At 33.4% G+C, this 13,846-nt stretch overlaps 1 protein-coding gene and 1 pseudogene across 2 annotated transcripts; both read left to right on the top strand.

The window, feature by feature from the left end:
- The first annotated feature begins 1,043 nt into the window (after window positions 1–1,043).
- LOC100264787 (MDIS1-interacting receptor like kinase 2) lies at window positions 1,044–6,124 on the top strand. 2 transcript variants are annotated; one of them, XM_002270615.4, is made up of 3 exons: window positions 1,044–3,880; window positions 4,859–5,218; window positions 5,943–6,124. In XM_002270615.4, exons 1-2 carry the CDS (start codon window positions 1,225–1,227, stop codon window positions 5,212–5,214), a joined length of 3,012 nt encoding a protein of 1,003 aa, XP_002270651.2. In that variant the 5' UTR covers window positions 1,044–1,224; the 3' UTR covers window positions 5,215–5,218; window positions 5,943–6,124. The 2 variants fall into 2 exon arrangements, with proteins under 2 accessions (XP_002270651.2, XP_019077992.1); XM_019222447.2 differs by lacking the exon at window positions 5,943–6,124 and having other exon boundaries at window positions 4,859–5,281.
- Window positions 6,125–6,961: 837 nt separating this feature from the next.
- On the top strand, window positions 6,962–11,406 carry LOC104880596 (MDIS1-interacting receptor like kinase 2-like; annotated as a pseudogene).
- Window positions 11,407–13,846: the final 2,440 nt, after the last annotated feature.

The raw sequence follows: 13,846 nt of genomic DNA on the forward strand, positions 1-13,846 counted from the left end.
CTTGACTTGTTGCGTGGCTAAAACAAGAGTTATGAAGGCATCATTAATTCTAGAAAGTGAGCAAGAAAAGAAAAAAGAATTTAAAATTTTTCTTACTCGATGCATGATAAAAAATGTATAGCATGGAAAATAAAATATAATTAACTTTTAACATTTCAAATCATTAATTCCTTATATAATAAACTTTGCAATCTCGAAAGACTTTTTTGCATTTATTTATTTATTATTATTATTTTGTGTTCTTTTTTGTGTAGTCTCACATGTCACATATAATATAGGAAATTTTCAATATCGTGTTTTAAAAATGATTTGAGGAGGGTTGCTTTGTTTAGGATAGAAAAAAACAGAGCACAGCTTGTAGGAGCTAATTTTATTTTTTATTAGTAAAAAAAAAGCAAAAAATAAATATTTGATGATTGCATAACAAATAGAAAAAAATTAAAATTTAAAATAAAAATTGATTCCTATTTAAAATTAGTAAAATTAATAATTTTTTAAGCTTGATCCAAGTCAAATTTAAGCTTTCTTTGTGGTCCTTACATGTTACTATCATAAAGAAATTTCTAAGTTAATTAGCAGCATAAACTTCTAATAATCAAAAGTCTAAGAAGTGGACCTAAGAAGACTTGGTTGACTTGCTTTGCTTGAAAGAAACTTCAAATGAAATGTTAGACAAGCTAATCATGAAGTGGAATAACAATCAAATAATAAAAATGCAGCCTTTTGACTATTACTTTTATATAATATTTTTTAGTTTATATCAATATTAAACATGTTTTGTGATTTTATTTTATTATTATTCATTACTATTATATAAAATTTCTGGCTTTTGCAGGTCACGAACTCCCATCCAAGCACACCTCACCATTCATGAAAAGACAGTTGTGTGACGTGTACAACCTTGGGCTTTGGCTTGATCATGATTACTAATTTCCCATCATAAAATTTATTTTTGAAAAAAAAATTAAATATGGTTTGATCATGGTTACTAATGGTTTTAATTTTTGCTTACAAATTTTCTTTTTCATAAAACATAATTTCCAAAATAAACGTCCTCATTTCCCAACAAATTAATGTCCAATGGAGAGTTGGGAGAAGACTTGTTTGACTTGCTTGAGATGCTGTGTGGGTGAAAGAAGACGGTTGTTGGATCAACACCAACACCCCTTCTATAAAACCATCAACTGGGGCATATATAGCAATATTAATCCAAAATAAGAAAGAATGGAGTGGTGTTCCATTAATACTTGTAGGGTGTTGGTGGTTTCAGTGGTATTGTTATCATATAACATGCTCTTGATCTCATCACCTCCTGCTGCTGCTGCTACAACTGACGCACAGGTGGAGGCTGAGGCCGAGGCTCTCCGCAACTCCACTTGGTGGTGGTACATGGAAAACACTACTTCTCATCATTGCACATGGGACGGCATCACCTGCAACAGGGAGGGACATGTTATTCAGATTACCTATTCATATATCGATGGTACAATGGTTGAGCTTAGCCAGTTGAAGTTTTCTTCATTTCCCAGCCTCCTCCATCTCAACGTTAGCCATTCTTCCATCTATGGTCCCATCCCAGATGAGATAGGTATGCTTACAAAACTCACTTACCTCCGTATATCTGAATGTGATGTTTATGGTGAGCTACCTGTTTCACTGGGTAACCTCACTCTATTAGAGGAATTGGATTTGAGTTATAACTATGACCTCTTTGGTGCCATCCCTTCCTCTCTTGGAAGTTTAACCAACCTGGAATACTTATCCCTCAATTTCAATCGAATCAACGCTCCCATCCCTTCTGAAATTGGGAATTTAAAGAATCTGATTCATTTGGATTTGGGTTCTAACTCTCTTTCCAGTGTCCTTCCTTACTTATCCCTTAATTTCAATCGAATCAACGATCCCATCCCTTCTGAAATTGGGAATTTAAAGAATCTGATTCATTTGGATTTGAGTTATAACTCTCTTTCCAGTGTCATTTCTTCCTCTCTTGGAAATTTAACCAACCTGGAATACTTGGACCTTAGTTTCAATTCAATCAACTGTTCCATCCCTTTTGAAATTGGGAATTTAAAGAATCTGGTTGCTTTGAATTTGAGTTCTAACTCTCTTTCCAGTGTCATTCCTTCCTTTCTGGGAAATTTAACCAACCTGGAATACTTGGACCTTAGTTTCAATTCAATCAACGGTTCCATCCCTTTTGAAATTGGGAATTTAAGGAATGTGGTTGCTTTGAATTTGAGTTCTAACTCTCTTTCCAGTGTCATTCCTTCCTCTCTTGGAAATTTAACCAACCTGGAATACTTGGACCTTAGTTTCAATTCAATCAACGGTTCCATCCCTTTTGAAATTGGGAATTTAAGGAATGTGGTTGCTTTGAATTTGAGTTATAACTCTCTTTCCAGTGTCATTCCTTCCTCTCTTGGAAATTTAACCAACCTGGAATACTTGGACCTTAGTTTCAATTCAATCAACGGTTCCATCCCTTTTGAAATTGGGAATTTAAGGAATGTGGTTGCTTTGAATTTGAGTTCTAACTCTCTTTCCAGTGTCATTCCTTCCTTTCTTGGAAATTTAACCAACCTGGAATACTTGGACCTTAGTTTCAATTCAATCAACGGTTCCATCCCTTCTGAAATTGGGAATTTAAAGAATCTGGCCGCTTTGAATTTGAGTTCTAACTATCTTTCCAGTGTCATTCCTTCCTCTCTTGGAAATTTAACCAATCTGGTTACATTGTCCCTCACTTTGAACTCCCTTGTTGGTGCTATTCCTTCATCTGTGGGCAACCTCATTAATTTAACTGAGTTCAATATTTGTGGAAATCAAATCAGGGGTTGCATCCCTTTCGAGATAGGGAACTTGAAGAATATGGCTAGCTTAGACCTTAGCGATAATTTGATCAATGTAAAGATACCTTCCCAGCTCCAAAACTTGGAGAGCTTAGAAAACTTGAATCTTTCCCACAATAAACTCTCAGGTCACATTCCTACTCTTCCAAAATATGGGTGGTTATCAATTGATTTGTCATACAATGATTTGGAGGGTCATATACCCATTGAATTACAACTTGAACATTCACCGGAGGTGTTTAGCTACAACAAAGGTTTATGTGGTGAAATAAAAGGTTGGCCACATTGCAAAAGAGGACATAAAACTATGCTCATCACTACTATTGCTATATCTACCATCTTGTTTCTTCTTTTTGCGGTGTTTGGGTTTCTCTTGCTTTCGCGGAAGATGAGACAAAATCAAACCAAGACACCATTGAAAAAAAATGAAAAAAATGGAGATATATTTTCAATATGGAACTATGATGGAAAGATTGCTTACGAAGACATCATTGAAGCAACAGAAGACTTTGATATCAAATACTGCATAGGTACTGGAGGCTATGGCACTGTTTACAAGGCTCAATTGCCTACAGGCAATGTGGTAGCCTTGAAAAAGCTTCATGGATGGGAAAGAGATGAGGCAACATACTTTAAAAGTTTTCAAAATGAGGTGCAGGTTTTGTCAAAAATACAACATCGGAATATCATAAAACTTCATGGCTATTGTTTGCACAAAAGATGCATGTTTTTGATTTACAAGTACATGGAAAGAGGAAGCTTATTCGGTGTATTGAGCAATGAAGTCGAAGCTTTGGAATTGGATTGGATTAAAAGGGTGAATGTGGTCAAAAGCATAGTCCATGCCTTATGCTATATGCATCATGACTATACTCTGCCCATTATTCATAGGGACATATCAAGCAGCAATATTCTTTTGGACTCTAAATTGGACGCTTTTCTATCGGATTTTGGTACTGCTAGACTGCTGCATCATGATTCATCCAATCAAACTGTTCTTGCAGGCACTTATGGTTACATAGCGCCAGGTAAGTACACAACAGTTTTTCTTTCAGCTTTTACTCTTTCGATATATCTTTTGAACTTTTGGTTGTTTTTGTTTTAATAAGTTTGGTATCTTTGAGATTTGATGTATTTAGTACTTTTATACTTCCTATTATATACTTCATAGAAGTCACAAATTATACTGGATGAAGGGAAAGGAGATATTATTGCCAACCAAACCAAACTTTTTCTACTATTATTACTTATGAAGAGCTTGAAAGTGAATAAATTCTTCTAAATTTTTAATATATTGTTTTTCTTTATATTTTTCATGCAAAGTAAATAATAGCTCCCAACTATGTAGATATTCTTCGCTTTGGGCCTAAGGGGCCCACATGAATTTAAAACATGCCTATAAGGTTGAGGGAAACTCATTCATATATAATGTCAAAACTTTTTGTTTTCATATCTATCGTGGGATATCACATTCATTCCTTATGTAAAGGTAATATCCTGTTTATGTCCCATGAGATTGTAGAGTCAAACAAACTTTCACATCATGGTTATAGATTAACTTTATATCATTTGTAATGATCTGCTCTCAACTATGTGGATATTACTTGTTATGGGCATATATATTTCTTTTAAAGTTCCAAATAAAAAAGGAAATTCTTAATAGTTATTCATAAAATGTTGTAAAAAATGGTTTGAGAGTAAGAGAACTTTATATAAAAAATACTAATCAATGTTCTCTCAAGCATTTTCCAAATAGTTGTCTTCATTGTCCCAATAAGTCCCAAATATTTTTAAAAATTCCTTACAATAGTTTTTCAAAGGTTTAATATAAGTTGTAAAAATTAACTTAATTTCATCACAATTTAGAAATAAAACGTTGTCAAATGTCAATGCAATGCTATGAAACATTCTCAACATTTTGTAAGTACAGATAATATGAGAAAACTAAATGAATGTTTCTTTCTCATTTGTGCAATATTTTTTTTTCTTGTTTTGATTCTTAACAGAGCTTGCCTACACTATGGTTGTGACGGAAAAATGTGATGTTTATAGCTTTGGAGTGGTGGCGCTTGAGACAATGATGGGAAAGCATCCAAGAGAACTTTTCACCTTATTGTCTTCCTCATCAGCTCAAAGCATAATGCTCACTGATATATTAGATTCACGTCTCCCATCTCCTCAAGATCAACAAGTTGCTAGAGATGTAGTTCTTGTGGTCTGGTTGGCACTCAAATGCATACATTCTAATCCGAGATCTCGTCCAACAATGCAACTCATCTCATCGAGGCTTCTTACTCAATTACCATTTCTTGAAACTTTTCATGGGATTTCACTTTGGCTATTGAATACTCAAGAAATATAATTAGGTAACTAGAATGCAACGATGATACAAATTTTTATTTGTTTTCATATTACCAATGTGTGCTCCATATTTTGTTTCAACTTCATAATTTTCATAAGCCAAGATGATTTATTAATATATATATATATATATATATATATATAGGTGGATGTTAAATTGAATTCACTCAGAGTATCACCCACATTGTACTTATTAATAGTCCATTCTGCTTCTCTATTTCTTCTTAAAGTAATAGTAGTCTTTAATAGTAGTACACATCCCTTGTATCTCAATCGTATTACTTACTAAAGTAAGACAATATTTAGTTGATTTGATATACATAATATTGGATGAGATAAAAGATGAAATAACATATCTTATCCTAGGATTGGTTAGTTTTAGGATAGGGTAAATGATCTCATCCTTTAATTATCATATATCATGTTCAATCAAACATTCCATAAAATAATTTATGGACCCATTCTCTTTATACATCCTCTTTACATAGAATATAATAATTCTAAGTTGAGATATATACATATTTCATATATCATAAATTTATTCTTCTTCTATTTTTTTTTAAAAAAAATTTTGTCAACCTTCTCATTTTAAAAACAAAAAGTTTTGATTAAAAAAAAATTAAATTTTTAGTTTGAAATAAGAACGAATTAGAAATATTTTATAGTAAACTATACATGATTAAATTAGTAGAATAAGTTTATACTAATTCTTGGTTTTGGTTGAATCAGGGGTTTTCTTCATCAAATATGGCAATTGAATTTGGTGATATCTTTCCACTTTCTGTGCTGGTTTTGTGAGCTTGAGAATAATACCGTTTCTAGTTCTCTTCCCATATCTTGGGAAAAAGACTTGCACGAATATTGTATTAATTCCTATTTTCTATGAAAGATATTCATTTTTGCATGGTTTATTTTACCTCCATCTTGAAGAATTTTTTTCCCCAAGTAAAGTCATTGGTGTTTATCTTGGATGGACACTCAAGCGCTTGATAATGTGTTGTTGCCTAATTTCTAGTTGAGATCTATCCTACATTGTTGTAGGTCCTTGTTCAAATCTTACTATAGGAACCTTTTTTTTTTTTTTTTTGCTTGCTTCTACTCTATTTAAGGATTATTTACTCCAACAGGAAAGGCCAATCCAATTAAGTTTTAGCAACTCAACTAAAGTATTTGTCTAGGTGAGTGGTATAAAGGGTCAAGTTTACAATACCAGTAGTCTAAGAGTGTGTTTGACAATGATTCTAAAAAGTATTTCTAACATTTTTAATACTTGAAAAATAAAAATTTTCAAGTGATAGAAAGATTGGAAGTGCTTTCGAAAATCACTATCCAATGGACTCTAATTCAGTAAACTAATAGCTTGTTTGAGGTGTCTAGTTAGGCAACTAGAAAAAGTGAGTTGCATTTTAATTACCACATTGAGGTGTGTTAAGTTAACTAGATTGAAGTCAAAGGAAACACTTAAGTGGCCAACCATGTGAAGTGCTTTTCAAAGCATGGTAAATCAATTAGTTACTATATATGAAAATGACAATTGATGATAAGATGCAGTCTCTTTGTTGTTGTGTTCATTGCAAGACATTTGAGAGACACCTATTGTGAATGTTAGTAACAAGTAGAAAATAAAATTTAAGTACAAAAATAAAATATTAATACATGTTTTGTGAATCAATATTTTTATTAATTTTTAATAGATAGAGATTACAGGTGGAACCATGTGACATGGTACCCAAGAATTATGCTTCAAATTAGTGCAAAGAAGACTTGTTTCCCAACAAATTAATGTCCAATGGAGAGTTGGGAGAAGACTTGTTTGACTTGCTTGAGATGTTGTGTGGGTGAAAGAAGAGAGTTGTTAGATCAACACCAACACCACTTCTATAAAACCATCAACTGGGGAATATATAGCAAAATTAATCAAAAATAAGAAAAAATGGAGTGGTGTTTCATTAATCCATGTAGGGTGTTGGTGGTTTCAGTGGTATTGTTATCATGTAACATGTTCTTGATCTCATCACCTCCTGCTGCTGCTGCTACAAGTGAGGCACAGGTGGAGGCTGAGGCCGAGGCTCTCCGCAACTTCACTTCGTGGTGGTACATGGAAAACACTACTTCTCATCATTGCACATGGGACGGCATCACCTGCAACAGGGAGGGACATGTCATTCAGATTTACTTTCCAGACTACTATGAAGCAACGATTGAGCTTAGCCAGTTGAAGTTTTCTTCATTTCCCAGCCTCCTCCATCTCAACCTTAGCCATTCTTCCATCTATGGTCACATCCCAGATGATATAGGTATGCTTACAAAACTCACTTACCTCCGTATCTCTGATTGTGGACTTGATGGTGAGCTACCTGTTTCACTGGGTAACCTCACTCTATTAGAGGAATTGGATTTGAGTTATAACTATGACCTCTCTGGTGCCATCCCTTCCTCTCTTGGATATTTGAAGAATCTTATTCATTTGGATTTGAGTCATAATTTTCTCTCTGGTGTCATCTCTTCCTCTTTTGGAAATTTAACCAATCTCAAATATTTAAACCTAAGTGTCAATGAAATCAATGGTTCTATTCCTTACCAAATTGGGAATTTGAAGAATCTGATTTATTTGGATTTGGGTTATAACTCTCTTTCTAGTGTCATTCCTTCCTCTCTTGGAAGTTTAACCAACCTGGAATACTTATCCCTTAATTTCAATCAAATCAACGGTTCCATCCCTTCTGAAATTAGGAATTTAAAGAATCTGATTCATTTGGATTTGGATTCTAACTCTCTTTCCAGTGTCATTCCTTCCTCTCTTGGAAGTTTAACCAACCTGGAATACTTGTACCTTAATTTCAATCGAATCAACGGTTCCATCCCTTTTGAAATTGGGAATTTAAAATTTTTAGTTCAATTGTCCTTGAGTCATAATGCCCTTGTTGGTGCTATTCCTTCATCTTTGGGTCATCTTACAAATCTGACTTATTTCCATCTCATCAACAATCAAATCCAAGGTCCCATTCCCTTGACATTTGGTCATCTTACCAAGTTGTCTCATTTGTATCTTTGTTACAATCAAATCAACGGTTCCATCTCTCCTGGAATTTGAAATCTGAAGAATCTATTCCATCTCAGATTGGATCATAACAATTTTACCGTAGTTATTCCTTCATCTTTGGGTTATCTCATTCATTTAAATGAGCTCAGTATTAGTAGAAATCGAATCAATGGTCGCATCCCTTCTAAGATAGGAAATTTGAATAATCTGATAGCCTCGACCTTAGTGATAACTTGATCCATGGAAAGATACCTTCCCAACTCCAGAACTTGAAGATCTTAGTAAACTTGAATCTTTCCCACAATAAACTTTCAGGTTGCATTCCTCCTCTTGCTATATATGACCACATAAGGTCATCACTTGATTTATCACACAACGATTTAGAGGGTCATATACCCTTTGGATTACAGTCTAAATTCTCTAGGGGCGCATTTGACAACAACAAAGGTTTATGTGGCGAAATCAATGGTTGGCTGCATTGCAAAAGAGGACATAAAATTGTACTTATCATTGTTATTGCCATATCTACTGTCTTGTTTCTTTCTTTTGCGGTGTTTGGGTTTCTCTTGCTTTTGCAAAAGACGAAACACGGTCAAACCAAGACAACATCGACAAAAAATGGAGATATATTTTCAATATGGAATTATGATGGTAAAATTTCTTATGAGGACATCACTGAAGCAACAGAGGATTTTGATATCAAATACTGCATAGGCATCGGAGGCTATGGCAGCGTTTACAAAGCTCAATTGCCTATAGGCAATGTGGTAGCCCTGAAAAAGCTTCATGGATGGGAGAGAGATGAGGCAACATACTTGAAAAGTTTTCAAAATACTACATCGGAATATTGTCAAACTTCATGGCTATTTTCTACATAAAAGATGTATGTTTTTTATTTACAAGTACATGGAAAGAGGAAGCTTATTCTGTGTATTGAACAATGAAGTTGAAGATTTGGAATTGGATTGGATTAAAAGGGTGAATGTGGTTAAAAGCATAGTCCATGCCTTATGCTATACATGCATTATGACTGTACTCCGCCCATTGTTCATAGGGACATATCAAGTAGCAATATTCTTTTGGACTATAAATTGGATGCTTTTTTGTCAGATTTTGGTACTGCTAGACTACTGTATCCTGATTCATCCAATCAAACCCTTCTTGCCGACACTTATGGTTACATAGCAGCAGGTAAGTATACACCATTTTTTCCTAACCTTTTTCCAAATTTTACTCTTCCGATATATCTTTTGAATTTCTTGTTGTTTTTCGTTTTAATAAGTTTGGTATATTTGAGATTTGATATATTTAATACCTTTATACCTCTCATTATATAATTCATATAAGTCATATTATATTGGATGAAGGGAAAGGAAATCTTGTTGCCAACAAAATAAAACTTTTTCTACTATTACTACTTAATTATTTCCAACTTATGAAGAGCTCAAAAGTAAATAAATTCTTCTAATTTTTTATTAAATTATTTTTCTTTATATTTTGTTTTATACAAATTAGATAATACACTCTCAACTATGTAAATATTATTTGCTTTAGGTCTAATAGACCCTCATGACTATAAAACACATTTACAAAATTAAGAGGATCTCATACATGTATAACGACATAAACTAGAATTTTCTATTTTCTTTCATTTTCCTTCATTTTCTCACCAGCCAAACATGTCTTGTGAGACCAAATCTCCAAGCATGAGTGGTTAAATCTCGTTTTTCTCGTAGAAATGAGGATCTGGAGGCAAGATCTATGATAAATTAGATAAATTAGCTTTAATTGCAAAGGTAATTTGATCCAATTGATTGATTAATTGAATTTTGAGGATTTTTCTCTTCAAATTGTCTTAGATGACTACTACAATGCAAACTAGGTAGATTCATTCAATTCTTAAAACTAGATTCAATGAGATTGAATAGTTGCATTATGTGAATCATTGGAAGATAACTTAAGATGAATTGAATATATGATTTGAATTGATCTCTTGGATTAAATAACCTAATTTGAAGAGAAATTAGATCCATACCTAAAGCTAAATCAAAAATCGGTTTAGATGAGAATTTAGATTTTCAATCTAACTAGATGAAAATTAGATTTCAACATCTATTCACCTTAAAGATTGTTTTCTAGAAAATCCTAACTCTGAGAGTTTTTTTTCTTATTAATTTCTTTTTATTTTACATTTTATTGTTCCTCTCAATTTGAAATCATTGTTATTTTGAACTTTTATCATGAATTATCAAATCAATTTCACTTGATCACAATCATTTCTTTTCCTCCTATTTAAGCCTTAATTATTAAGAATAATCCATCCCAATAGACGACACTTAAGACTGCTATACTACCGTAGCTTTTGCTAAAAAACCTTTTTGATTAGGCAAGAGTTACCTTAGCATAGTTGAATTAGGTTATAAATTTTGTTTTGATCCAATCAACGATGAAAAATCAATCAATCAAAAATGGCATTGTTGTCGGGGATGGTGCCAAGGTGATTGAGGCATTTTTATTTTATTTTATGAGGATTAACCCTTGTGATCCACATCATAAGATTGGTGAAGTTCCTTTTACCGATTCTTCACTTTTATCTTAGTTTTCTTTCACATTTCATTTTTCTTTTTATTTTTCTCTTTTGTTCTTTCTGTTTTGGTTTGGTTTTTCTTTGTTTGTTATGGAAGTGAACCCTTATATGCTCCACTAGGAACGAAATTCTAAGGGAATGTTGGAAAGAACTAATTCATCTACTCAAGTGCTAAATCTTGGAATTGCTATAAATATAATGAATCCTCAAGGTGAAGATCAACAAAGTCAACATGGTCCTAATGAAGAAAATTTCCATTTGTATTGATCTATGAGGGACCATATGCATCCACCGAAAATGAGTGCACCATCATGCATTGTTCCTCCTAGTGAGCAAATGGTCATCAGTCCTTATTTGGTGTCACTTCTTTCTCAATTTCATGGAATGGAGAATGAGAATCCTTATACTCATATAAAGGATTTTGAAGAAGTATGTCATACTGTTCAAGAAGGAATCGCATCAATTGATCTTATGAGACTTAAATTGTTTCCTTTCACTCTGAAGGACAAGGCAAAAGTGTGGTTGAATTCTTTGAGACCTCGAAGTATCTGCTCATGACCTGAACTACAAGTTGAATTTTTGAAGAAATTTTTTCTAGCTCATTGTACTAGTAGATTGAAGAGGCAAATTTCCAATTTTGTGGCTATGGAGAATGAAAAATTTTATGCTTGCTGGGAGAGATATATGGAGGCAGTCAATGCTTGTTCTTATCATGGTTTTGACACTTAGATGTTGTCGCTAGCTATGAAACAATTGCTAGAAACCATGTGTGGAGGTGACTTCATGAGCAAAAGTCCTGATGAAGCTTTATAATTTCTAAACTATGTGGTAAAAATATCTAGATCATGGGATGAACCTCATGGAAAAGACTCAAGCAAAGCCAAGCCCCAAAACAATTCTAAAGGAGGAACGTACGCTTTGAATAAGGATGCAGACATGTAAGCAAAAATTGCAACTCTATCAAGGAGATTGGAATAACTTGAAGCAAAAGGAGCTCATGAAATCAAAGTGGTTAATAATCTTCCAATGTAAATTGTTCAATGCTCTATATGTCAATCCGGTGAATATCTAGTGAGTGAATGCCCCACCATACCAGTTATTAGAGAAATGTTTACGGAACAAGCTAATTTTGTTGGATTTGTTAAATACTCCAAAAGTTCTCTATTTTCAAATACGTTTAATCCAGGGTGGAAGAATCATCCAAATCTATCTTCGAAGAGTGGACAAGGACAATTCTCTTCTAACATGCAAACTTCTCAACATCAAGTTTCACTCGTAGAACAAGCTATAGTGAATTTGAGTAAAGTGATGGGTGACTTCATCGAAGATCAAAAGAATATCAATACTCAAGTAAATCAAAGGATAAATCATGTGGAGACATCTTTCAATCAGAAATTTGATAGTTTGGAAACCAATCTCACACAAAAAAATTAATAATATGCATTTTGTTATCTCCAAACTCACAAGCATGCATACGATGAAAGAAAAAAAGAAAATTCCCTTCACAACCCCAACAAAATCCAAGGGAGTTAATGAAATTGAAGAAAAAAAAGTGAAAATTCTACTAAGGTAGATGAAGTGAAGGCAATCATCACCTTAAGAGGTGGTACACAAGTTGATCAGCCTATGCCAAAACCAAAAGAGAATAAAGAAGAGGAACAAGAAGAAAATGTGAAAGAACAAGAAAAAGGGAAAGAGGTGAATGAAGATGATAGAACAAAGGAAGATGAGATTGTTAATGAAAAGTTAAAGAAGAAAAACAAGCTCTTATCTCCACCTTTCCCATGGCTCTTCAATCTAGGAAAGTGATAAATAATGCAACTGAAATTTTTTGAAGTTCTCAAGCAAGTCAAATTTAACATACCACTCCTTGACATGATTAGACAAGTTCTGACCTATGCCAAGTTTCTTAGGGATTTGTGTACCATAAAGAGAGGGATGTGTTTGAAAAAGAAAGCTTTCTTGACCGAACAAGTTAGTGCAATCATCCAATGCAAGACTCTAATCAAGTATAAGGATTCGGGATGTCCAACTATCTCGGTGAATATTGGCAATACTTTTGTGAAAAGAACACTTTTAGACTTGGGGGTAAGTGTGAATCTTTTTCCCTACTCGGTATATAAGCAATTGAGGCTTGGAGAACTAAAGTCTACTTCCATCACACTTTCATTGGTTGACAAATTGGTTAAGTTTCCAAGAGTAATTATTGAAGATGTGTTGATCCAAATCGATAACTTCTATTATCCAATTGATTTTATGGTGCTTGATAATGAACAAAGAACTAGTGGACTCAACCATGTTCCTATTATACTTGGCCAATCTTTCCTTGCCATAGCAAATGCATTGTTTAATTGTCAAAGTGAAGTGATGCAACTTACCTTTGGTAACATAACAATTGAGTTGAACATTTTTCATTTATATAAGAAACATGGTATTAAAGAGGAGGAGGAACTTATGAAGGCTTATTTGATTGAATTGCCTGTGGAAGAGCTAGTGAAAGAAAATGTTGAAGATAATCTTTCAAAACTTGGTGAAGCAATTTCCAATAAACGGATTGAAGTTTAGAGGATCAATGAAGAAATTCAACCTTTGAAGTTAATGAAATGGTCTTTCGGCTTCAAGAAAGTGAAAACAATGAAGCATGGTATGCACAATAATCCAAAGACCATGAAAAAAAAGCTCAAGGAATGGCATGACCAACTTATTCAAAAGAACAAGTTCAAAGAAGGATATTTCAAGCCACATCTTTTTTCGGGAAAGCTTAAGTACCAAGGAGTTGGTCCATTCATTGTTTTCAAGCCATATCCAAATCGAGTATTGATACAAGGGTTAATGGGCTTAGTCATGTGAATGGCTAGCTAGCCCAATGGTTTCTCATTTCTCTACTTTCCTTTGAATTTTAATTTTTTGATTTTTCTTTTAGTTTCCATTAAATAAATCCATCTCAACTCTTTGATTTGTGTTTTAAACGATATTTCAAAAGGATGGAATGCAAGAAGTAAG

This window comes from Vitis vinifera, chromosome 10 (genome assembly GCF_030704535.1).
Source record: "Vitis vinifera cultivar Pinot Noir 40024 chromosome 10, ASM3070453v1".
NCBI lineage: Eukaryota > Viridiplantae > Streptophyta > Magnoliopsida > Vitales > Vitaceae > Vitis > Vitis vinifera.

Coding starts and splice junctions, on each gene's coding strand:
- LOC100264787 (XM_002270615.4), top strand. CDS start 1,225: ATGGAGTGGTGTTCCATTAATACTTGTAGGGTGTTGGTGGTTTCAGTG. Junction 3,881..4,858: donor TTATGGTTACATAGCGCCAG/GTAAGTACACAA, acceptor GATTCTTAACAG/AGCTTGCCTACACTATGGTT.